The sequence below is a fragment of the Heptranchias perlo genome, chromosome 40 (assembly GCF_035084215.1).
Source record: "Heptranchias perlo isolate sHepPer1 chromosome 40, sHepPer1.hap1, whole genome shotgun sequence".
Taxonomy (NCBI): domain Eukaryota; kingdom Metazoa; phylum Chordata; class Chondrichthyes; order Hexanchiformes; family Hexanchidae; genus Heptranchias; species Heptranchias perlo.
Window position 1 is genome coordinate 18,461,459 of NC_090364.1, and position 23,113 is coordinate 18,484,571.

The 23,113-nt window shown below is 50.8% G+C and overlaps 1 protein-coding gene across 1 annotated transcript in view; it reads right to left on the reverse strand.

The window, feature by feature from the left end:
• Positions 1-23,113, reverse strand: part of c40h22orf23 (chromosome 40 C22orf23 homolog) — a 128,184-nt gene that overhangs the window by 69,348 nt on the left and 35,723 nt on the right. Inside the window, exons 2-5 of the mRNA XM_067974226.1 lie at positions 15,804-15,866; positions 12,069-12,248; positions 8,062-8,193; positions 6,922-7,022 (exon numbers count right to left, since the gene is read on the reverse strand). Coding sequence (XP_067830327.1) covers positions 6,922-7,022; positions 8,062-8,193; positions 12,069-12,248; positions 15,804-15,866 — 476 coding nt within the window. The remainder of the gene's footprint in view (positions 1-6,921; positions 7,023-8,061; positions 8,194-12,068; positions 12,249-15,803; positions 15,867-23,113) is intronic.

Below are 23,113 nucleotides of genomic sequence, written 5' to 3' on the forward strand. Positions count from 1 at the left end.
AGTGAGAGGTCGAGAGGAGAAACACAAGGGAGTGAGAGGGAGGGAAAACACAAGGGAGTGTGAGAGAAGAGGGTTACACAAAGGAGTGACAGAGAGGGGGAACATAAGGGAGTGAGAGGGGAGAACACAAGGGAATGAGAGTGAGAAAGGGAGAACACAAGGGAGTGAGAGTGAGAGAGGAGAAACACAAGGAGGTGAGAATGAGAGAGGGAGAACACAAGGGAGTGAGAGTGAGAGAGGGAGAAAACAAGGGAGTGAGAGTGAGAGAGGGAGAACACAAGGGAGTGAGAGTGAGAGAGAGAGAACACAAGGGAGTGAGGGTGAGAGAGAGAGAACACAAAGGAGTGAGAGGGAGAGAGGAGAAACACAAGGGTGTGAGAGGGAGGGAGAACACAAGGGAGTGTGAGAGAAGGGGGGTACACAAGTGATTGTGAGTAAGAGAGGGTGCACAAAGGAGTGTCAGAGAGGGAGAACACAAGGGAGTGAGAGGGGAGAACACAAGGGAGTGAGAGTGAGAGAGGGGGAACACAAGGGAGTGAGAGTGAGAAAGGAGAAACACAAGGGAGTGAGAGGGAGAGAGGGAGAACATAAGGCAGTGAGAGTGAGAGAGGGAGAACACAAGGGAGTGAGAGTGAGAGAGGGAGAACAAAAGGGAGTGAGAGTGAGAGAGGAGAAACACAAGGGAGTGAGAGTGAGAGAGGGGGAACACAAGGGAGTGAGAGTGAGAGAGGGGGAACACAAGGGAGTGAGAGGCAGAGAGGGAGAACACATTGGAGTGAGAGGGAGAGAGGGAGAACACAAGGGAGAGCGGGTGAACACAAGGGAGAGAGGGAGAACACAAGGGAGTGAGAGTGAGAGAGGGAGAACACAAGGGAGTGAGTTGGAGAGAGGGAGAACACAAGGGAGTGAGAGTGAGAGAGGGAGAACACAAGGGAGTGAGTTGGAGAGAGGGAGAACACAAGGGAGTGAGAGGGATCATGGGAGAACACAAGGGAGTGTGAGAGAAAGAGCATGTACACAAGGGAATGACAGGGGAGAGGGGGTACACAAGAGAATGACGGGGGAGAGGGGGTACACAAGGGAGTGAGAGAGAGAGGGAGAGAGTACACAAAGGAGTGAGAGGGAGAGAGCGGATACACAAGGGAGTGAGAGGGAGAGAAGGGAGTACAAAAGGGAGTGAGAGAGGGGTTTCACAAGGGAGTGAGAGAGAAAGAGTGGGTACACAAGGGAGTGACAGGGAGAGAGGGTGTAAGTAAGAGAATGAGAGGGAGAGAGGATGTACATAAGAACATAAGAAATAGGAACAGGAGGAGGCCATTCAGCCCTTCGAGCCTGTTCTGCCATTCAATGAGATCATGGCTGATCTGTAACCTAACTCCATATACCCGCCTTAGCCCCATATCCCTTAATACCTTTGGTTAACAAAAATCTATCAATCTCAGATTTAAAATGAACAATTGAGTATCAATTGCCGTTTGCGGAAGAGAGTTCCAAACTTCTCCCACCCTTTGTGTGTAGAAGTGTTTTCTAATCTCACTCCTGAAAGTCCTGGCTCTAATTTTTAGGCTGTGTCCTCTCGTCCCAGACTCCCCAACCAGCGGGAATAGTTCCTCTCTATCTACACTATCAGTTCCCCTTAATATCTTGAAAATTTGATCAAATCTTCTAAATTCCAGGGAATACAACCCTAGTTTGTGCAATCTCTCCCCAGGTACATAACAGAATGAGAGATGGCGTACACAAGGGAGTGAGAGGGAGAGGGGGAGTACATAAGGGAGAGAGGGGCTACGCAAGGGAATGAGAGGGAGGGAGTGGGTACATAAGGGAGTGAGAGGAAGAGAGGGGGTACACAAGAGAATGAGAGGAAGAGGGGGGTTCATAAGGGAAAGAGGGGTACACAAGGGAATGAGAAAGAGAGAGGGGGTGCATAAGGGAGTGAGAGGGGGTACATAAAGGAGTGAGAGGGAGAGAGAGGGTACGTAAGGGGGTGAGAGTACATAAGGGGGTGAGAGGGGTACATGAGGGAGTGAGAGGGAGAGAGGGTACGTAAGGGGGTGAGAGGGGGTACATAAGGGAGTGAGAGGGGTACATGAGGGAGTGAGAGGGAGAGAGGGAACGTAAGGGGGTGAGAGGGGTACATGAGGGAGTGAGAGGGAGAGAGGGAACGTAAGGGGGTGAGAGGGGTACATAAGGGAGAGAGAGTACGTAAGGGGGTGAGAGGGGGCACATGAGGGAGTGAGAGGGAGAGAGGGTACGTAAGGGGGTGAGAGGGGTATATGAGGGAGTGAGAGGGAGAGAGGGTACGTAAGGGGGTGAGAGGGGTACATAAGGGAGTGAGAGGGAGAGAGGGGGTATATAAGGGGGAGACTGGGATTGAGAGGGTGGTGTAGAGGAAGGTGGCCAGCCCAGAAGCAGCCCAATGGGTCGGCTGCAATCTTTGCTTGGGTATCTCCTGAAGAGGTAATGCTGGAGTCTCCCCAGGCAACCCATGCCAGCGAGAGTCAGGCTGCTCCCTGAATACTGATCGTCCTTCCCAGATGGGGCCCAGTAACCGGTATGTGATGTGGAAGCAATGTCCCAACCAATGGTGGACGGGTTTAGTTACTGAGTAGTTTGGTTGTTAATGAGTTTGAGAGCAATGTTTGTATTATGGAATGTCAGCACTTTTGATTCCACAGGTACGGCCAGGCTTTGGGTACCTCACCCTAGTGCCAACTCGTCACGTGTGAGTCAACAGTAAGTGTCGACAGGCCAATTACCCACGGAGGGAATCAGAGCTCAGTCCTCAACCAACATCCACACCTGCTTTTTCCAGCTGGAGTCATGGGATAGTGATCAGGAGCAGGATAGTGATCAGGAGCAGGATAGTGATCAGGAGCAGGATAGTGACCAGGAGCAGGATAGTGATCAGGAGCAGGATAGTGATCAGGAACCGGATAGTGATCAGGAACCGGATAGTGATCAGGAGCAGGATAGTGATCAGGAACCGGTTAATGATCAGGAGCAGGATAGTGATCAGGAACCGGATAGTGATCAGGAACAGGATAGTGATCAGGAGCAGGATAGTGATCAGGAGCAGGATAGTGATCAGGAACCGGTTAGTGATCAGGAGCAGGATAGTGATCAGGAGCAGGATAGTGATCAGGAACCGGTTAGTGATCAGGGGCAGGATAGTGATCAGGGGCAGGATAGTGATCAGGGGCAGGATAGTGATCAGGAACCGGATAGTGACTTTCTTAGGTTAGACACAGAAAAAGCTCCCTCTGCACTGTCCCATCAAACACTCCCAGGGCAGGTACAGCACGGGTTAGATACAGAGTAAAGCTCCCTCTACACTGTCCCATCAAACACTCCCAGGGCAGGTACAGCACGGGTTAGATACAGAGTAAAGCTCCCTCTACACTGTCCCATCAAACACTCCCAGGGCAGGTGCAGCACGGGTTAGATACAGAGTAAAGCTCCCTCTACATTCCCAATTGATGTGCCTTAATCTTAGAATGCCACATTTATGTGGACAGTCTCTGAATCTGAACTCTAATTTATGCGAGTTGATGAATTATGGGCAGTCTTCACTGAACCCCATTGGGGAAGGCTGAGGGGTTTTAAACCCATTCATGTCCAGCCAGCAGAGTGGGGAAAGCCCCAACTTTAGACCGCACTCCACCCCACCCCTCCCCCCCAAGGCCTCGTGGCCCTGTTTCAGACTGGTAACATGGGGCAAGTAATGAGGCTGCACTACTGGCATGTGTGGCCTCATTTAAATATTTAAATCCCACTATAAAGTTCTTGATTCTAAATCTTGCATCTTTATTAAGGCTCCACCCATTGCGTGGCTCATGAGTCCGGTCGGCAACCCACGCACACGTGCACAGCAGGTCTATAATGAGACCCATCCTGCCACATGCAACATCATGGAGCACACCATAGGCCTCCTCAAACAACCCTTCCGCTGCCTGGACCAGTCTGGAGGAGCCCTGCAATACTCCGCTGTGCGAGTGGGCAGATTTGTGGTGGTCTGCTGCATGCTGCACAACCTCGCCATCACGAGGGACCAGCCTTTGCCACCAATGATCAGAGAAGACCCTGAGCCAGAGATGGAGGTGGAGGAGGCTGAGGAGGGGGAGGGGGAGGGGGAGGAGCCGGAAGAGGAAGTAGAGGAAGATGCAAGGGTGCAACAGGGACCACACACCTTGTCTGCAAGGGCTCTGTGTGGTCGCCTGATCCGTGCCCGCTATCAATAATGTCAACTACATCCCCCAACTCACCAACAGTCCTGTACTCCCCACCTTTCCGCTCCCACAAGACAATCAAATCGCCCTCCATTTGATTGCACATTGGTGTCCCTCTCAGCTCATCGCACAAATAAAAACCACCACCAAATGCAAATTCATTGTCTCATTTATCAATGAATAAATTAAATTATGGAAACAGAACAGAATTATTCACCCTTGTGCATTCCCTTAGTGCCTGTTGTTCATGTGCCTTTACCTATCCAAGTGCTCCTACGAGGTGCGTCCCCAGTGGCTGGAGCATGGGTGGTGGGAGGCTGCTGGTCTTAGAATCATAGAAGTTTACAACATGGAAACAGGCCCTTTGGCCCAACATGTCCATGTCGCCCAGTTTATACCACTAAGCTAGTCTTCAATGGAGGAGCGTGCAGATGGACCTTGGAGAACGACGTTGAGCAGGTCTGGGCCGGGAGAGCCCAGCTTCAGACTGCACCATCTCGGCATGGGCTGTGGCAGTCTGGCCGAAAGGCAACAGAAAGGGCACTGGTGGAGTGGCAGGGGTGGGAGCAGAATGCTGTCGTCCTGAGAGAGGACAGCAGGTCCGACTGCCATGGCACCACTGCCACTCTCCCGGGACGGCACCTCAGCAATCCTGGTGATCAGCTGGAGAACGGATTGCTGGAGTGCTGTGACGCCCTGGAAGCCCCGTTCCACAGTGGAATCCAGAGCCCGATAGCAGCAGTCTGAGCAGCAACCGTAGCTTGCAAACCTTTGATGACATCGGTTTGTGCTGCAATGGAAGCCGCGACATCAGTCATCAGACGCTGCATCATGGTGGGTTCCACAGGGGCGCTGATGGAGATGACCACCCGTTCCATGTGGGAAAGGACAGGCTCCAAGCTCTGCGCAAAGCCCTGTGCCAAGTTGGAGCTGGACTCCTCCATGCCCCTTCTCATCGTGCGCAGGCTTTCTGGCAGACTTTCCAGTGTACCAAGCATTTGGTGGTGTACGCCCATCAGCCGTCTTCTGTATCCTGGCCCATTAAGTCCTCATCTGGCTCCTCTGCAACAGAACTAGTGAGTGACCTCGCCCTCCGGCGAGCTGGCATCTGTGGGATCCGTTCCCCCCGCCCTGGCTCCTGCCCACTTGTGCTCGGTGTCTCACCACGTGCCGATCCCTCCTCTAACCCGGCCTCTAAAGGACGTGCAGTGTCAGTCTCTGAGCTGGTGGAAGCAAGAGTCAGATCGAGTGATGGTGTGGCTTCAGTGTCCTCCTCCTCCTCTTCCTCCTCCTCCACCTCCTTTTCCTCTTGCTCCTCCCTGGATTGTGCTGTCACGCGTTCTTGGGTATCTGCAATGACAAAGGGAAACAGGTTGAGTTGTGGAGTGGGGAGAGGATCAAGTAATATGTGTGTGTCGACAGCATCTGCAGCACGTAAGTAAGAAAAGATTATGGGAGGAGGGAGATGTGGGAAAGGAGAAGGAGCATTAGATATGCAGAGACCCCCCCCCCCTTCATCGGGACCTCCAGGTCAGCATGTTGTGATGGCTGCAGCGATGGCCCGCCCAGTGATCCGAAGCACAGTTTCCTCGAGGGGGGGTGAGGACGTGTAAACATCCCCGTCCACCCTCAGGTCCCTCCTGCTGCCGACTGCTATGCGCCACCTTCTCCTGCAAGACAGAGGACAGTGTGTCAATGAGTATCCTGCAGGGTGTGTGGGTGATGTGCCTGTCTTGGTCGAATAGCTGCCAGTGTGTGTGACCTGTGAGTGGTGGTTGTGTGGCCTGCAAGTGTGGTACTATGTGCGGGTGAGATGCAACATGCCGAGTGCAGCATTGCGTATGGATGGGCAGTGTTTGTTGGTGGGTGGGTGACAGGGGGTGCGATGCGTGGAGCAGTGGGGCAGTTGGTTGGATGTGCATTCACTCACCTTCACCACTCGAGTCAAATCATTGAACTTCTTTCGGCACTGCACCCACATGCATGGCGCCATGCTCCTGGCATTCACACCCTGCGCCACAGCCTGCGGAGCTGGAGTCAGGAGGGTCTCCTGCCACCCTGCGGGTACATGTTGGCCCTCCTTTCGTCCACCCCTTCCATCAGGGCCTCCAGTGCATCATCCAAGAAACGTGGGACCCTCTCTTGTGCCGGTCCTGCCATCCTTGCAGCCATCTTTCCCTCCTCCTAGTGGACTGTGCATGTCCCATTTAAAATGTGCACCTGCAGGCTGCCTGTGACGTGCACCTGCAGGCTGCCTGTGACGTGCACCTGCAGGCTGCCTGTGACGTGCACCTGCAGGCTGCCTGTGACGTGCACCTGCAGGCTGCCTGTGACGTGCACCTGCAGGCTGCCTGTGACGTGCACCTGCAGGCTGCCTGTGACGTGCACCGAGCACGCTCCATTTCCGGCTTCCTCATTCTCCGTGCAGCCTCTCAGTGCGGGTAGCGCTGGCTGCACGGAGATATCACGGTAAGTAGCAGGCAGCTCGAAATTCATGTGCTGCCTGTGTAGGGGCCATCGGGCATGGGGAAATAGCGGATCACGCTACCTGCACCTGAAAATGGGCCCTATCGAATAGTTTTTTTCCCCCTACGTTTCCTACTGACTGTACCTGAGGTTAACAAGATAATAGTCCCAGTGGGTGGGACAGATTGGCATTTCCCATTGCTACGTTTTGTTCTCCCCACAGTACCTGGGAGATTTCGGTGTGGATGATTGTTCGAAAATCCTTTCCTCGGCCGAGAGATTCCATCTGTTCCAGAAACTCTCGTCTCTCTTCAATCTCATTACATACTGGAACAGGAAAAGAACATTGAGTTCAGTAACCGGCCCACCCTCGCTGACCCACAGCCCCACCCTCACCGGCCCACCCTCGCTGACCCACAGTCCCACCATCACCGGCCCACCCTCACCGACCCACCCTCGCTGACCCACAGTCCCACCATCACCGACCCACCCTCACCGGCCCACAGTCCCACCCTCACCGACCCACCCTCGCTGACCCACAGTCCCACCATCACCGACCCACCCTCACCGGCCCACAGTCCCACCCTCACCGACCCACCCTCGCTGACCCACAGTCCCACCATCACTGACCCACCCTCGCCGGCCCACAGTCCCACCCTCACCGGCCCACCCTCGCCGGCCCATCCTCACCGACACACAGTCCCACCCTCACCGGCCCACCCTCACCGACACACAGCCCCACCCTCACCGGCCCACCCTCACCGACACACAGCCCCACCCTCACCGGCCCAACCTCACCGACACACAGCCCCACCCTCACAACCCCACCCTCACAACCCCACCCTCACAGCCCCACCCTCACCGACACACCCTCACCGACACACCCTCACCGACACACCCTCACCGACACAGCCCCACCCTCACCGACCCACCCACACAAGCCCACCCTCACCGACACACAGCCCCACCCTCACCGACACACAGCCCCACCCTCACCGCCCCACCCTCAACGACACACCGCCCCACCCTCAATGACACACCGCCCCACCCTCACCGACCCACCCTTACCGACCCACCCTCACCGACCCACCCTCACCGACCCACTGCCCCACCCTCAGCCATTGGCCGCCTCCACCCGGGATCAGAATTCGAACAGGAGCAAGAGCTGTTTGAACATCAGCATCAGAACCAGGACCAGAACCAGATCAAGCAGGACTGGATCCTGGGCCAGGAGCAGGAGCAGCTTCAAACTATGATCAGGAACAGGACTAGAGCCAGATTCCGAGCCAGCACCGTACCAGGAACCAGCCTTTGCTCCAACTGTAGAGCAGAGGAACTGTGCGCTGCTGCCGCCAGAATCACTCACACTCTTCGAACCGGTCGATTTCTGGCGGCTCCTCTTCCTTCTTCCTGGGTTTTTGTTTTTGATCCGGCCCAGGACTGTCCTTCCCAGTTGCCATCAGATTCTGCAGTCGCTGCTTTTCTTTCTCCAAGTTCCCTGAAATAAAACGAATACTGATTGTCACAGCGAGTGAGCAAGTGTGAGCGATAGCAGGAGCAAAATACATAATGACAGCAAGCGAGAGATAGAGCATGAGTGGAAGCGAGGGAGTATAACAGTACATGAAAAACAGAGAGAGGGGGAGGGGGAGAGAGCGGGGGGAGAGATAGAGGGGAGAAGGGGGGAAAGTGTGGGGGAGAGAGTGGGGAGAGATGGGAGAAAGAGAGGGGAAGCGGGGGAGAAGGGGGGAGAAGGGGAGGGCGGGGGAGAAGGGGAGGGCGGGGGAGAAGGGGAGAGTGGGGAAAGAGAAGAGAGGTATAAGGAAAAGGAAGAGCAGGTAAAAGTGGAAGTGGAAGAGGCAGAGATGGGGAAATAGGTGTGGATTGGTAGGGAAGGGGAGGGGGGAAAGGGAGATGAATAAGGGAAGGAGGAAGAAGAGGAGGATGGGGATGGGGAGTATGGATGAGGGGAAAGGGGAGGTGGAGCGGAGAAGGCGGAAAAGGCAGAGTAGGAGAAGGGGATACAGGGAAGAGGGAGATAAAGGGAGGAGGAGGAGAAGGTGAAGAAGAAGTTGGGGGAAAGAGGTGGGGAGAAGCAGAGGATAAGGGGAGCAGAGGAGAGAAGGTTGGACAAGTGGAGAGGGCAGTGGGGGAAAGAGAGCGGGGGTAGAGGAGAGCCGGGGTAGACATTGAGAGAAAAGAAGGGAGTGAGAGAAAAGAGGGAAGGGGAGTGAGAGAAGAGAGGGGAGGGGAGTGAAAGAAGAGAGGGGAGGGGAGTGAGAGAAGAGATGGGAGGGGAGTGAGAGAAGAGATGGGAGGGGAGTGAGAGAAGAGAGGGGAGGGGAGCGGGAAGGGAGGGGGCAGGGGAGGGAGCGAGAGTGAGAGGATCACCATAACAATGGATTTCATTGTTGCAGCCTCATCAATGTGAAAGTAAATTTAAAAAATGAAAAGCCCGAATTGAAAAGGAGTGTTAGTTTATGGGACTTTCACTTATTCCTGTACATTTGCATAGTGGTCTCAGTATGTTTTCAGTTCAGGTAAGCCACTATGAAGATAGGAAGCTTTGAGAAGAGACCCAAGGAAGGGGTGCAGGCAAGTAGGTCGGTGGCTGGGGGATTGTGGGATTAGGGGGTGGTGTGGTCAGGGGTTGTGATAATGAGGGAGGGGGGCACAATCTGATAGGAGCTCTAGGCCTGACCACTTCTAAAGAGGATATGAAACTGAGGTGAGGTGGGGTGGGGTGGGGTGGGGTGAGGTGAGGTGAGGTGGGGTGGGGTGAGGTGGGGTGAGGTGAGGTGAGGTGAGGTGGGGTGGGGTGAGGTGGGGTGAGGTGGGGTGGGGTGAGGTGGGGTGAGGTGGGGTGGGGTGGGGTGGGGTGAGGTGGGGTGGGGTGGGGTGAGGTGAGGTGGGGTGAGGTGGGGTGGGGTGGGGTGAGGTGGGGTGGGGTGAGGTGGGGTGGGGTGGGGTGAGGTGAGGTGGGGTGGGGTGGGGTGGGGTGGGGTGAGGTGGGGTGGGGTGGGGTGAGGTGAGGTGGGGTGGGGTGGGGTGAGGTGGGGTGGGGTGGGGTGAGGTGGGGTGGGGTGAGGTGGGGTGGGGTGGGGTGAGGTGGGGTGGGGTGAGGTGGGGTGGGGTGGGGTGGGGTGGGGTGAGGTGGGGTGGGGTGGGGTGAGGTGGGGTGGGGTGGGGTGAGGTGGGGTGGGGTGAGGTGGGGTGGGGTGGGGTGAGGTGAGGTGGGGTGGGGTGGGGTGGGGTGGGGTGGGGTGGGGTGAGGTGGGGTGGGGTGGGGTGGGGTGGGGTGGGGTGGGGTGAGGTGAGGTGGGGTGGGGTGGGGTGGGGTGAGGTGGGGTGAGGTGGGGTGGGGTGGGGTGGGGTGAGGTGAGGTGGGGTGGGGTGGGGTGGGGTGGGGTGAGGTGGGGTGAGGTGGGGTGGGGTGGGGTGGGGTGAGGTGAGGTGGGGTGGGGTGGGGTGGGGTGGGGTGAGGTGGGGTGGGGTGGGGTGGGGTGGGGTGAGGTGAGGTGGGGTGGGGTGGGATGGGGTGAGGTGGGGTGAGGTGGGGTGGGAGTTGGAAGACAGCCCTCAGCACCAACCCGAGGGCCAGAATCAGCTGGTGAACAGACCAGCGCAATAGTGTCACAGCTCTGGGCAAAAATATCAAGTCTAAGCCTGGGCTTTTGGCAGATGCTGAGGCCTTTAGTGAAGTAAACGTTACAAAAGACAATTCAGTGGATAAATTTAATCTAGTTATTTTGAAATATGTAATTGTTTTAAGTTTTTTATTCGAATTAAAACTTTATTTTGGACACTAGGAATTTCAGTTACTGAGGAAAAAATGGCGAATGGAAACATTTTCAGAAAGCATGTTGAGTGATATGTGGGAAAAATACAGCGCTGCTATACATAGAAGCATAGACATAGAAAATAGGAATAGGCCATTCGGCCCTTCGAGCCTGCTCCGCCATTCAATATGATCATGGCTGATCCTCTATCTCAATACCATATTCCCGCTCTCTCCCCATACCCCTTGATGCCTTTTGTGTCTAGAAATCTATCTAGCTCCTTCTTCAATATATTCAGTGACTTGGCCTCCTGAGGTAGAAAATTCCACAGGTTCACCACCCTCTGAGTGAAGAAATTTCTCCTCATCTCCGTCCTAAATGTCCTACCCTGTATCCTGAGACTGTAACCCCTGGTTCTGGACCCCCCAGCCAGGGGAAACATCCTCCCTGCATCCAGTCTGTCTAGCCCTGTCAGAATTTTATATGTTTCAATGAGATCCCCTCTCATTCTTTTAAACTCGAGTGGATACAGGCCGAGTCGACCCAATCTCTCCTCATACGACAGTCCTGCCATCCCAGGAATCAGTCTGGTGAACCTTCGTTGCACTCCCTCTATGGCAAGTATATCCTTTCTTAGGTAAGGAGACCAAAACTGCACACAGTACTCCAGGTGTGGTCTCACCAAGGACCTGTATAACTGCAGTAAGACATCCTTGCTCCTGTACTCAAATCCTCTTGCAATGAAGGCCAACATACCATTTGCCTTCCTAACTGCTTGCTGCACCTGCATGTTTGCTTTCAGTGACTGGTGTACAAGGACACCCAGGTCCCTTTGTACATCAACATTTCCCAATCTATCACCATTTAAATAATATTCTGCCTTTCTGTTTTTCCTTCCGAAGTGGATAACTTCACATTTATCCACATTATACTGCATCTGCCATGTATTTGCCCACTCACTCAACTTGTCTAAATCGCCTTGAAGCCTCTTTGCATCCTCCTCACAACTCACAATCCCACCTAGTTTTGTGTCGTCAGCAAACTTGGAAATATTACATTTGGTTCCCTCATCCAAATCATTGATATATATTGTGAATAGCTGGGGCCCAAGCACTGATCCCTGCGGTACCCCACTAGTCACTGCCTGCCACCCCAAAAAAGACCCATTTATTCCTACTCTCTGTTTCCTGTCTGTTAACCAATTTTCAATCCATGCCAGTATATTACCACCAATCCCAAATGCTTTAATTTTGCACACTAACCTCTTATGTGGGACTTTATCACCTTTGTACAACAGAATCACTGTTTGTGTTCAGGAAGCTTGCATGAAAATAGGTTGCTTTGGGAAGAGCTCTGAGGGGGATCCCTAATTTTACAGTGAAGGCATTGCCTGACCTTACAATGAAGGGGGTTCCCTAACTTGGATTTATTCAGCGATGTTTCAGAGAGGCTTAAAGCACCAGGTACTTACTGAGTTCTCCCTTTGTGGGATCTGTCCAATAAATCAGTCCAATAACGGGGCTGATTGTTTGGGGTGTGACAGGTTGGAAGGGTGCTGCTGACGTTACTACATCGGATATATTTAAATACCTACTTGTTGGTCGCGGCCGAAACTTTTCCCGTTGATATGCGTCCCCAGCACGGCAGCTTTCTGCGGGTCGCAGGTGTGGTTTGGAGGAGGGGCTGACTCGGAGAGATGGTGTTGGTGGCAGTGGAGGGGGTGCTGAAACATGGCTGGAGGAGGGATTGAAGCTCGCAGGAAAAGCATCGCCCTCTACAAGAAAATAAATATTGAGACAACAAACGTGGCCCAGCACTCAACTAGAAACGTCCAGCAAATATGAGACACACATTCCCTAGTTCTCCCATCCCCAGCCTATCCAACTGGACAGAATCTAATCCCATGTTCACCTTAAAAACCTCAATCTTACTTTCTCCAGGCCTGTGTTAAATATATTTAAATGTAACTCAGCTTTTCTAACTATTCTTATAGAACCTTACAGCACAGAAGGAAGCCATTCGGCCCATCGTGCCTGTGCTGGCTCTTTGAAAGAGCTATCCAATTAGTCCCATTCCCCTGCTCTTTCCCCAGAGCCCTGTAATTTTTTCCTTTCAAGTATTTATCCAATTCCCTTTTGAAAGTTATTATTGAATCTGCTTCCACCGCCCTTTCAGGCAGTGCATTCCAGATCATCACAACTCGCTGTGTAAAAAAATTCTCCCAATCTCATCTCTGGTTCTTTTGCCAATTACCTTAAATAGAACCATAGAACCATAGAAAAGATACAGCACAGAAGGGGGCCATTCGGCCCATCATGTCTGCGCCGGCTTGAAGAACAACCAGGTGCCCATTCTAATCCCACCTTCCAGCACCCGGTCCGTAGCCCTGCAGCTTACAGCACTTCAGGTGTAGGTCCAGGTACTTTTTAAAAGAGTTGAAGGTCCCTGCCTCTACCACCAATTCGGGCAGCGAATTCCATACACCCACCACCCTCTGGGTAAAAAAGTTTTTCCTCATGTCCCCTCTAATCCTTCTGCCAATCAGCTTAAATCTATGTCCTCTACTTCTTGAACTCTCCGCTAGGGGAAACAGGTACTTCCTGTCGACTCTATCTGGGCTCCTCATAATTTTGTACACCTCAATCAAGTCTCTCCTCAGCCTCCAAGGAGAACAACCCCAGCCAATCCAATCTCTCCTCGGAGCTGCAATTTTCAAGCCCTGGCAACATTCTTGTAAATCTTCTCTGCACTCTCTCCAGAGCAATTACGTCCTTCCTGTAATGTGGTGACCAGAACTGCGCACAATACTCCAGCTGTGGCCTTACCAGTGTTTTATACAGTTCCATCGTTACATCCCTGCTTTTGTATTCTATACTTCGGCTAATAAAGGAGATCATTCCGTATGCCTTCTTCACAACCTTATCTACCACCTTTAGGGACCTGTGCACATGCACTCCAAGGTCTCTCACTTCCTCTACCCCTCTCAATATAGTCCTGTTTACTGCGTATTCCCTTTTATTGTTTGCCCTCCCTAAGTGCATTGCCTCACACTTCTCCGGGTTGAACTCCATTTGCCACTTTTCCGCCCACTCCACCAACCCATTGATATCTTCTTGGAGTCTACAGCTATCCTCTTCACTATCAACTACACGGCCAATTTTTGTGTCGTCTGCAAATTTGCCAATCATGCCCCCTACATTCAAGTCCAAATCATTAATATATACCACAAACAGCAAGGGACCCAAAACTGAGCCCTGTGGCACACCACTGGAAACGGATTTCCATTCGCAAAGACATCCATCGACTTTTACCCTTTGTTTCCTGTTACTGAGCCAATTTTGGATCCAATTTGCCACATTTCCCTGTATCCCATGGGCTTTTACCTTTCTGACCAGTCTGCCATGTGGGACCTTGTCAAATGCCTTACCAAAATCCATGTAGACAACATCCACTGCACGACCCTCATCAATCTTCCTTGTCACTTCCTCAAGGAATTCAATCAGATTTGTAAGGCATACCTTCCCTGAACAAATCCATGCTGACTATCCCTGATTAAACCATGCCTTTCCAAGTGACAGTTTATCCTATCTCTCAGTATTGATTCTAATAGTTTGCCCACCACCGAGGTAAGACTGACCGGCCTATAATTGTTCGGCCTTTCCCTCGTACCCTTTTTAAACAATGGTACTATGTTTGCAGTCTTCCAGTCCTCCGGTACCTCCCCTGTATCTAGTGAGGATTGGAAAATGATCCTCAGAGCATCCGCTATTTCCTCCCTGGCTTCCTTCAATAGCCTAGGAAACAATCCATCCGGCCCTGGTGACTTATCAACTTTCAAGGATTCCAGTCCCTCTAGTACTTCCTCTCTCGTTATGTTTACTTTATCCAGTATTTCACACCTCTCCTCTTTAACTACTATGTCCGGATCATCCCTCTCCTTTGTGAATACGGAGACAAAATATTCATTTAAAACCCTACCCACATCCTCTGCTTCTACACACAAGTTACCCTTATCATCCCTGATAGGTCCCACCTTTTCCTTAGCTATCCTCTTGTTCTTGATGTACTGATAAAACATCTTTGGGTTTTCTTTAATCTTACTAGCTAATATTTTTTCATGCCCTCTCTTTGCTTTCCTTATTTCCTTTTTTGCGTCATCCCTGTACTTTCCATACTCCTTCAGGCTTTCTGCAGTATTTAGTTTTCTTTTTCTGCTTTATCTAGCCCCGTATACTTCTCGACAACCAGAAGGCTCTAAATTTGGCAGTGCCACCCTTTCTCTTTGAGGAGACGTGTCTGCATTGTACCCGTAGAATTTCACTTTTTAGTGCCTCCCACTGGCTTGCCACTGATTTCTCCTCAAGTAGTTGTGTCCAGTCCACTTCTGCCAAATCACCTCTTAGTTCTGTAAAATTTGCCTTCTCCCAATTTAAAACATTCACTCCTGATTTAACTCTGTCCTTTTCCATAATAATGCTAAAACTAACTGAATTGTGGTCACTATCCCCAATATGGTCACCCACTGTCACTTCACCCACTTGTCCATCTTCATTTCCCTGGATTAAATCTAGAATTTCATCCCCTCTTGTTGGGCTTCTGTTTTCTATTTTGTAGCCAGCTTGTTATCCATTCTGCTACGTGCCCTCAACTCCACATACTCTGACCTTAGTCACAAGTCTTATCAAACAAACTACTGGTGAATCTGCGCTGTACCCCTTCCAAGGCCAATATATCCTTCCTGAGGTGCGGTGCCCAGAACTAACCAAAGCTGAGTGTCTGTCTCGCTTCGAGGATGTGGAGTGAAGAATGGAAGGAATTTTCCAACTTTGGCACCGTGTCAGTATCAAACACTCCCAGGGCAGGTACAGCACGGGTTAGATACAGAGTAAAGCTCCCTCTACACTGTCCCATCAAACACTCCCAGGGCAGGTACAGCATGGGTTAGATACAGAGTAAAGCTCCCTCTACACTGTCCCATCAAACACTCCCAGGGCAGGTACAGCATGGGTTAGATACAGAATAAAACTCCCTCTACACTGTCCCATCAAACACTCCCAGGGCAGGTACAGCACGGGTTAGATACAGAGTAAAGCTCCCTCTACACTGTCCCATCAAACACTCCCAGGGCAGGTACAGCACGGGTTAGATACAGAGTAAAGCTCCCTCTACACTGTCCCATCAAACACTCCCAGGGCAGGTACAGCACGGGTTAGATACAGAGTAAAGCTCCCTCTACACTGTCCCATCAAACACTCCCAGGGCAGGTACAGCACGGGTTTTTGTTTACTGCAAAATACAGCGTGAGAAGCACATGTGTAAATATACTCACCCTGAAGCCTTCTGTTTAGCTGCCTCTGTTGGAAATTATTCAGTTTGGATTCCTGCATCATCACTGCAACAAGACAGGTGAGGATTGTTGGTCAGTAAGAGCAGATATCCTGGAACAGCAATTGGAGGGAACACAGCCTGAGATACAGAATTTGTCTTTGGGAAGCTCTTTCTATCTTCTCATTGTGCCTGTCTGTATATATGTGCCATTCTGTGTGTGTGTGACTGTCTCCATCTCTACCTGTGTCCGTCTCTGTGGCTCCCTCTACATCTGTCTGTGATACGCTGTCCCTGTGTCTGTCTCTAAATGTGTCTGTGTGACTCTGCTTCTGTGTCTCTCAATGTTGCTTCCCTGGTGCCAGGGTCAAAGATATCACTGAGCGGCTGCAGAGCATTCTGGAGGGGGAGGGGGAACAGCCAGAGGTCGTGGTCCATATCGGTACCAACAACAAAGGTAGAAAGAGAGATGAGGTCCTGCAGGCAGATTTTAAGGAGTTAGGAAAGAGATTAATAAGCAGGACCTCAAAGGCAGTAATCTCCTGATTACTCCTGGTGCCACGCGCTAGTGAGTATAGAAATAGGAGGATACAGCAGATGAAAGCGTGGCTGGAGAGATGGTGCAGGAGGGAGGGCTTTAGATTCCTGGGGCATTGGGACCAGTTCTGGGGGAGGTGGGACCTGTACAGGCCAAACGGGTTGCACCTCAACAGAGCCGGGACCAATATCCTCGTGGGGAGGTTCACTAGTGCTGTGGGGGGGAGGGTTTAAACGAATTTGGCAGGGGGATGGGCACCAGGATGTAGCATTGGAAAGGAGAAACAAGGTGCACAAAGGATTGGGAGAGACAGATAGCACTAGAGTAAGAGATAGTACAGTATTAGATGGGATCAGACTGAGAGAGAGTACAAGAAGGTCTAAGCTAGGTTTACAGTGCATGTGTGTAAATGCACGAAGTGTGGTAAACAAGGTTGGTGAGCTGGAGGCGCAAATAGCCACATGGGAATATGGTGTCATGGTGATAACGGAGACCTGGCTCAAAAAAGGGCAGGATTGGATACTAAATATTCCTGGATACAAGGTGTTCAGGAAAGATAGGGAAGGAAAGGAAGGAAAGAAAGGAGGGAAGGGGGGTGGCAGTATTGATTAAGGAGAATATTGCAGTGCTGGAGAGAGAGGATGTCCTGGAGGGGTCAAGGACAGAATCTATTTGTTTAGAGTTAAGAAACAATAAAGGTGCCATTACACTACTGGGTGTATTCTATAGGCCACCAACTTGTGGGAAGGAGATAGAGGAACAAATTTGTAGGGAAATTACAGAGGTGAAAGAGCCATAGAGTAGTGATAATGGGGGACTTCATCTATCCTAATATAGACTGGGATAGTAATAATATAAAGGGGCAAAGAGGGGGAGGAATTTTTGAAATGTGTTCAGGAGAACTTTCTTGACCAGTACGTTTCCGGCCCAATGAGGAAGGAGACATTGCTGGACTTGGTTCTGGGGAATGAGGTGGGCCAAGTGGAGCAAGTGTCAGTGGGGGAACATTTAGGGAACAGTGATCATAGTGTCATAAGGTTTAGAATAGCTAATGGAAAAGGACACAGACCACTTTAAAGTAAAAGTACTTAAATGGAGGAGGGCCAATTTCAGTGGGATGAGAGCAGACCTGGCCCGAGTAAATTGGAATCAAAGATTGGCAGGCAAAACTGTAATTGGACAGTGGGCGGCCTTTAAAGAGGAGATGGTTCGGGTACAGTCTAGGTACATTCCCATGAGGGAGAAAGGTAGGGCAACTAAAGCCAGAGCTCCCTGGATGACAAAAGAGATAGTGAGTAAGATGAAACAGAAAAAAGGGGTGTATGACAGATGTCAGGTTGATAACACAAGTGAGAACCAGGCAGAATATAGAAAGTTCAGAGGAGAAGTGAGAAAGGAAATAAGAGGGGCAAAGAGAGAGTATGAGAATCGACTGGCGGCCAACATAAAAGGGAATCCAAACGTCTTCTACAGGCATATAAATAGAAAACGAGTAGTAAGACGAGGGTTGGGGCCGATTAGGGACCATAAAGGAGATCTACTCATGGAGGCAGAGGGCATGGCCGAGGTACTAAATGAGTACTTTGCATCTGTCTTTACCAAGGAAGAAGATGGTGCCTGAGTCTCAGTAAAGGAAAATATAGTTGAGATACTGGATGGGCTAATAATTGATAAAGAGGAGGCACTAGAAAGGCTGGCTGTACTTAAAGTAGGTAAGTCACCAGGTCCGGATGGGATGCATCCTTGGTTGCTGAGGGAAGTGAGGGTAGAAATTGCGGAGGTACTGGTCATAATCTTCTAAACATCCTTAGATACAGGGGAGGTGCCAGAGGACTGGAGAATTGCAAATGTTACACCCTTGTTCAAAAAAGGGTGTAAGGATAAACCCGGCAACTACAGGTCAGTTTAACCTGGTTGGTGGGGAAACTTTTAGAAATGATAATCTGGGACAGAATTAACAGTCACTTGGATGAGTGTGGATTGATTAGGGAAAGCCAGCAGGATTTGTTAAAGGCAAATCGTGTTTAACTAACCTGATGGAGTTTTTTTGATGAGGTAATAGAGAGGGTAGGTGAGGGCAATGTGTTTGATGTGGTGTATATCAAAGGCGTTTGATAAAGTACCGCATGATAGGCTTGTCATCAAGATTGCGGCCCTTGGAATAAAGGGGGCAGTAGCAACATGGATACAGAATTGGCTAAGGGACAGGAAGCAGAGAGTAGTGGTGAACGGTTGTTTTTCGGACTGGAGGGAGGTGTACAGTGGTGTTCCCCAAGGGTTGGTGCTGGGACCACTGCTTTCCTTGATATATATTAATGATTTGGACTTGGGTGCACAGGGCATAATTTCAAAGTTTGCAGGTGACACAAAACTTGGAAGGGTAGTAAACAGTGAGGAGGATAGTGATAGAATTCAGGAGGATATGGACAGGCTGGTGGAATGCGCGGACACGTGGCAGATGAAATTTAACGCAGAAAAATGCAAAGTGATACATTTCGGTATGAAGAACGAGGAGAGGCAATATAAACTGGAGGGCACAATTCTAAAAGGGGTACAGGAACAGAGAGATCTGGGGGTATATGTGCATAAATTGTTGAAGGTGGCAGGGCAGGTCGAAAAAGCATTTAAAAAAGCAAACGGGATCATGGGCTTTATAAATAGAGGCATAGAGTACAAAAGCAAGGAAGTCATGATGAACCTTTATAAAACACTGGTTCGGCCACAACTGGAGTAGTGTGTTCAGGTCTAGGCACCGCACTTTAGGAAAGATGTGAAGGCCTTAGAGAGGGTGCAGAAGAGATTTACTAGAATAATTCCAGGGATGAGGGACTTTAGTTATGTGGATAGACTGGAGAAGCTGGGGTTGTTCTCCTTGGAACAGAGACGGTTGCGAGGAGATTTGATAGAGGTATTCAAAATCATGAAGGGTCTAGACAGAGTAGATAGAGAGAAACTGTTCCCATTGGCAGAAGGGTCAAGAACCAGAGGGCATAGATTTAAGGTGATTGGCAAAAGAACCAAAGGTGACATGAGGAAAAACATTTTTACGCAGTGAGTGGTTAGGATCTGGAATGCACTGCCTGAGGGGGCGGTGGAGGCGGATTCAATCATGGCTTTTAAAAGGGAACTGGATAAGTACTTGAAAGGAAAAAAATTGTCGGATAGGATGGGGGAGTGGGACTAGCTGGATTGCTCCTGCATAGAGCTGGCGTGGACTCGATGGGCCAAATGGCCTCATAGAAGTTACAACATGGAAACAGGCCCTTCGGCCCAACATGTCCATGTCGCCCAGTTTATACCACTAAGCTAGTCCCAATTGCCTGCACTTGGCCCATATCCCTCGATACCCATCTTCCCCATGTAACTGTCCAAATGCTTTTTAAAAGACAAAATTGTACCCGCCTCTACTACTGCCTCTGGCAGCTCGTTCCAGACACTCACCACCCTTTGAGTGAAAAAATTGCCCCTCTGGATCCTTTTGTATCTCTCCCCTCTCACCTTAAATCTGTGCCCCCTCGTTATAGACTCCCCTACCTTTGGGAAAAGATTTTGACTATCGACCTTATCTATGCCCCTCATTATTTTATAGACTTCTATAAGATCACCCCTTAACCTCCTACTCTCCAGGGAATAAAGTCCCAGTCTGTCTAACCTCTCCCTGTAAGTCAAACCATCAAGTCCCGGTAGCATCCTAGTAAATCTTTTCTGCACTCTTTCTAGTTTAATAATATCCTTTCTATAATAGGGTGACCAGAACTGTACACAGTACTCCAAGTGTGGCCTCACCAATGCCCTGTACAACTTCAACAAGACATCCCAACTCCTTCCGTGCTGTAACCTTTCTATGATTCTATGTCTCTGTCACTGTGTCTGTGTCTGTGTCTCTCTGTACGTATGTCTGTGTGACTGTCTCTGAGTCTCTCTATGTGCGTCTGTGTGACAGTCTGTTTCTCTCTGTACATATGTCTGTGTGACTGTCTTAGTGTGTCTCTACGTGCGTCTGTGTGTCTCTCTCTCTACATGTCTCTCTCTCTGTATCTGTGTGACCATCTCGGTCTCTCTCTTTGTGATTCTGTCTTTGTGTCTCTCTACATGTGTGTTTATGTGGGTCTGTCTCTGTGTGTGTGCCTTTGAAACTCTGTTTTATCAATATGTGTGTCTGTCTTTGTGTCTCCCTTTCTACAAATGCCTGTGTGATTGTGTCTGTCTCTATGTGCACTTGTATGATTCTGTCTGTCTCTATATGTCTGTCTGATTGTGTCTGTCTCTATATGTCTGTCTGATTGTGTCTGTCTCTATATGTCTGTCTGATTGTGTCTGTCTCTATATGTCTGTCTGATTGTGTCTGTCTCTATATGTGCCTGTTTGATTGTCTGTGTGCCTGTGTGATTCTGTCTGTCACTATGTGTGCCTGTGTGATTGTTTTATTTATTTGTTCATGTGATGTGGGTGTCGCTGGCGAGGCCGGCATTTATTGCCCATCCCTAATTGCCCTTGAGAAGGTGGTGGTGAGCCGCCTTCTTGAACCGCTGCAGTCCGTGTGGTGAAGGTTCTCCCACAGTGCTGTTAGGAAGGGAGTTCCAGGATTTTGACCCAGCGACGATGAAGGAACGGCGATATATTTCCAAGTCGGGATGGTGTGTGACTTGGAGGGGAACGTGCAGGTGGTGTTGTTCCCATGTGCCTGCTGCCCTTGTCCTTCTAGGTGGTAGAGGTCGCGGGTTTGGGAGGTGCTGGCGAAGAAAAAATTTTGCCTGTGTGATTCTGTCTGTCTCTACGTGTGTCTGTGATTCTATCTGTCCCTACGTGTGCCTATTTGATTGTCTGTCGCGACCTGTGCCTGTGTGATTCTGTCTCAGTATCACACTCTCCCTGTATGTGACAAAATGAAACACATTTTGTCCGTGGATTATTTATTGCATTCTTTCTTGTTGGCCACACAGCAAATTTAAACAGAATTTTTCTCACTGTCCTGGTCAATGTCTTTCTCTCTATTTCCCCGTGTTCCTCTTTCTCTCTATCCCCCCGTGTTCCTCTTTCTCTCTATCGCCCCGTGTTCCTCTCTCTCTCTATCGCCCCGTGTTCCTCTTTCTCTCTATCCCCCCGTGTTCCTCTCTCTCTCTATCGCCCCGTGTTCCTCTTTCTCTCTATCCCCCCGTGTTCCTCTTTCTCTCCATCCCCCCGTGTTTCTCTTTCTCTCTATCCCCCCGTGTTCCTCTTTCTCTCTATCCCCCCGTGTTCCTCTTTCTCTCTATCCCCCCGTGTTCCTCTTTCTCTCTATCCCCCCGTGTTCCTCTCTCTCTCTATCGCCCCGTGTTCCTCTTTCTCTCTATCCCCCCGTGTTCCTCTTTCTCTCCATCCCCCCGTGTTTCTCTTTCTCTCTATCCCCCCGTGTTCCTCTTTCTCTCTATCCCCCCGTGTTTCTTTCTCTCTATCCCCCCGTGTTCCTCTTTCTCTCCAACCCCCGTGTTTCTCTTTCTCTCTATCCCCCCGTGTTCCTCTTTCTCTCTATCCCCCCGTGTTCCTCTTTCTCTCTATCCCCCCGTGTTTCTCTTTCTCTCCATCCCCCCGTGTTTCTCTTTCTCTCCATCCCCCCGTGTTCCTCTTTCTCTCTATCCCCCCGTGTTCCTCTTTCTCTCTATCCCCCCGTGTTTCTCTTTCTCTCTATCCCCCCGTGTTTCTCTTTCTCTCTATCCCCCCGTGTTCCTCTTTCTCTCCATCCCCCCGTGTTTCTCTTTCTCTCTATCCCCCCGTGTTCCTCTTTCTCTCTATCCCCCCGTGTTTCTCTTTCTCTCTATCCCCCCGTGTTTCTCTTTCTCTCCATCCCCCCGTGTTCCTCTTTCTCTCCATCCCCCCGTGTTTCTCTTTCTCTCCATCCCCCCGTGTTTCTCTTTCTCTTCATCCCCCCGTGTTCCTCTTTCTCTTCATCCCCCCGTGTTCCTCTTTCTCTCCATCCCGTGTTCCTCTTTCTCTCCATCCCCCCGTGTTTCTCTTTCTCTCCATCCCCCCGTGTTTCTCTTTCTCTTCATCCCCCCGTGTTCCTCTTTCTCTTCATCCCCCCGTGTTCCTCTTTCTCTCTATCCCCCCGTGTTTCTTTCTCTCTATCCCCCCGTGTTCCTCTTTCTCTCCATCCCCCCGTGTTTCTCTTTCTCTCTATCCCCCCGTGTTCCTCTCTCTCTCTATCCCCCCGTGTTCCTCTTTCTCTCTATCCCCCCGTGTTCCTCTTTCTCTCTCTATCCCCCCGTGTTCCTCTTTCTCTCTATCCCCCCGTGTTTCTCTTTCTCCCTCTATCCCCCCGTGTTCCTCTTTCTCTCTCTATCCCCCCGTGTTCCTCTTTCTCTCTATCCCCCCGTGTTTCTCTTTCTCTCTCTATCCCCCCGTGTTCCTCTTTCTCTCTATTTCCCCGTGTTCCTCTTTCTCTCTATCCCCCCGTGTTCCTCTTTCTCTCTATCGCCCCGTGTTCCTCTCTCTCTCTATCGCCCCGTGTTCCTCTTTCTCTCTATCCCCCCGTGTTCCTCTCTCTCTCTATCGCCCCGTGTTCCTCTTTCTCTCTATCCCCCCGTGTTCCTCTTTCTCTCCATCCCCCCGTGTTTCTCTTTCTCTCTATCCCCCCGTGTTCCTCTTTCTCTCCATCCCCCCGTGTTTCTCTTTCTCCCTCTATCCCCCCGTGTTCCTCTTTCTCTCTATCCCCCCGTGTTCCTCTTTCTCTCTATCCCCCCGTGTTCCTCTTTCTCTCTAACCCCCCGTGTTTCTTTCTCTCTATCCCCCCGTGTTCC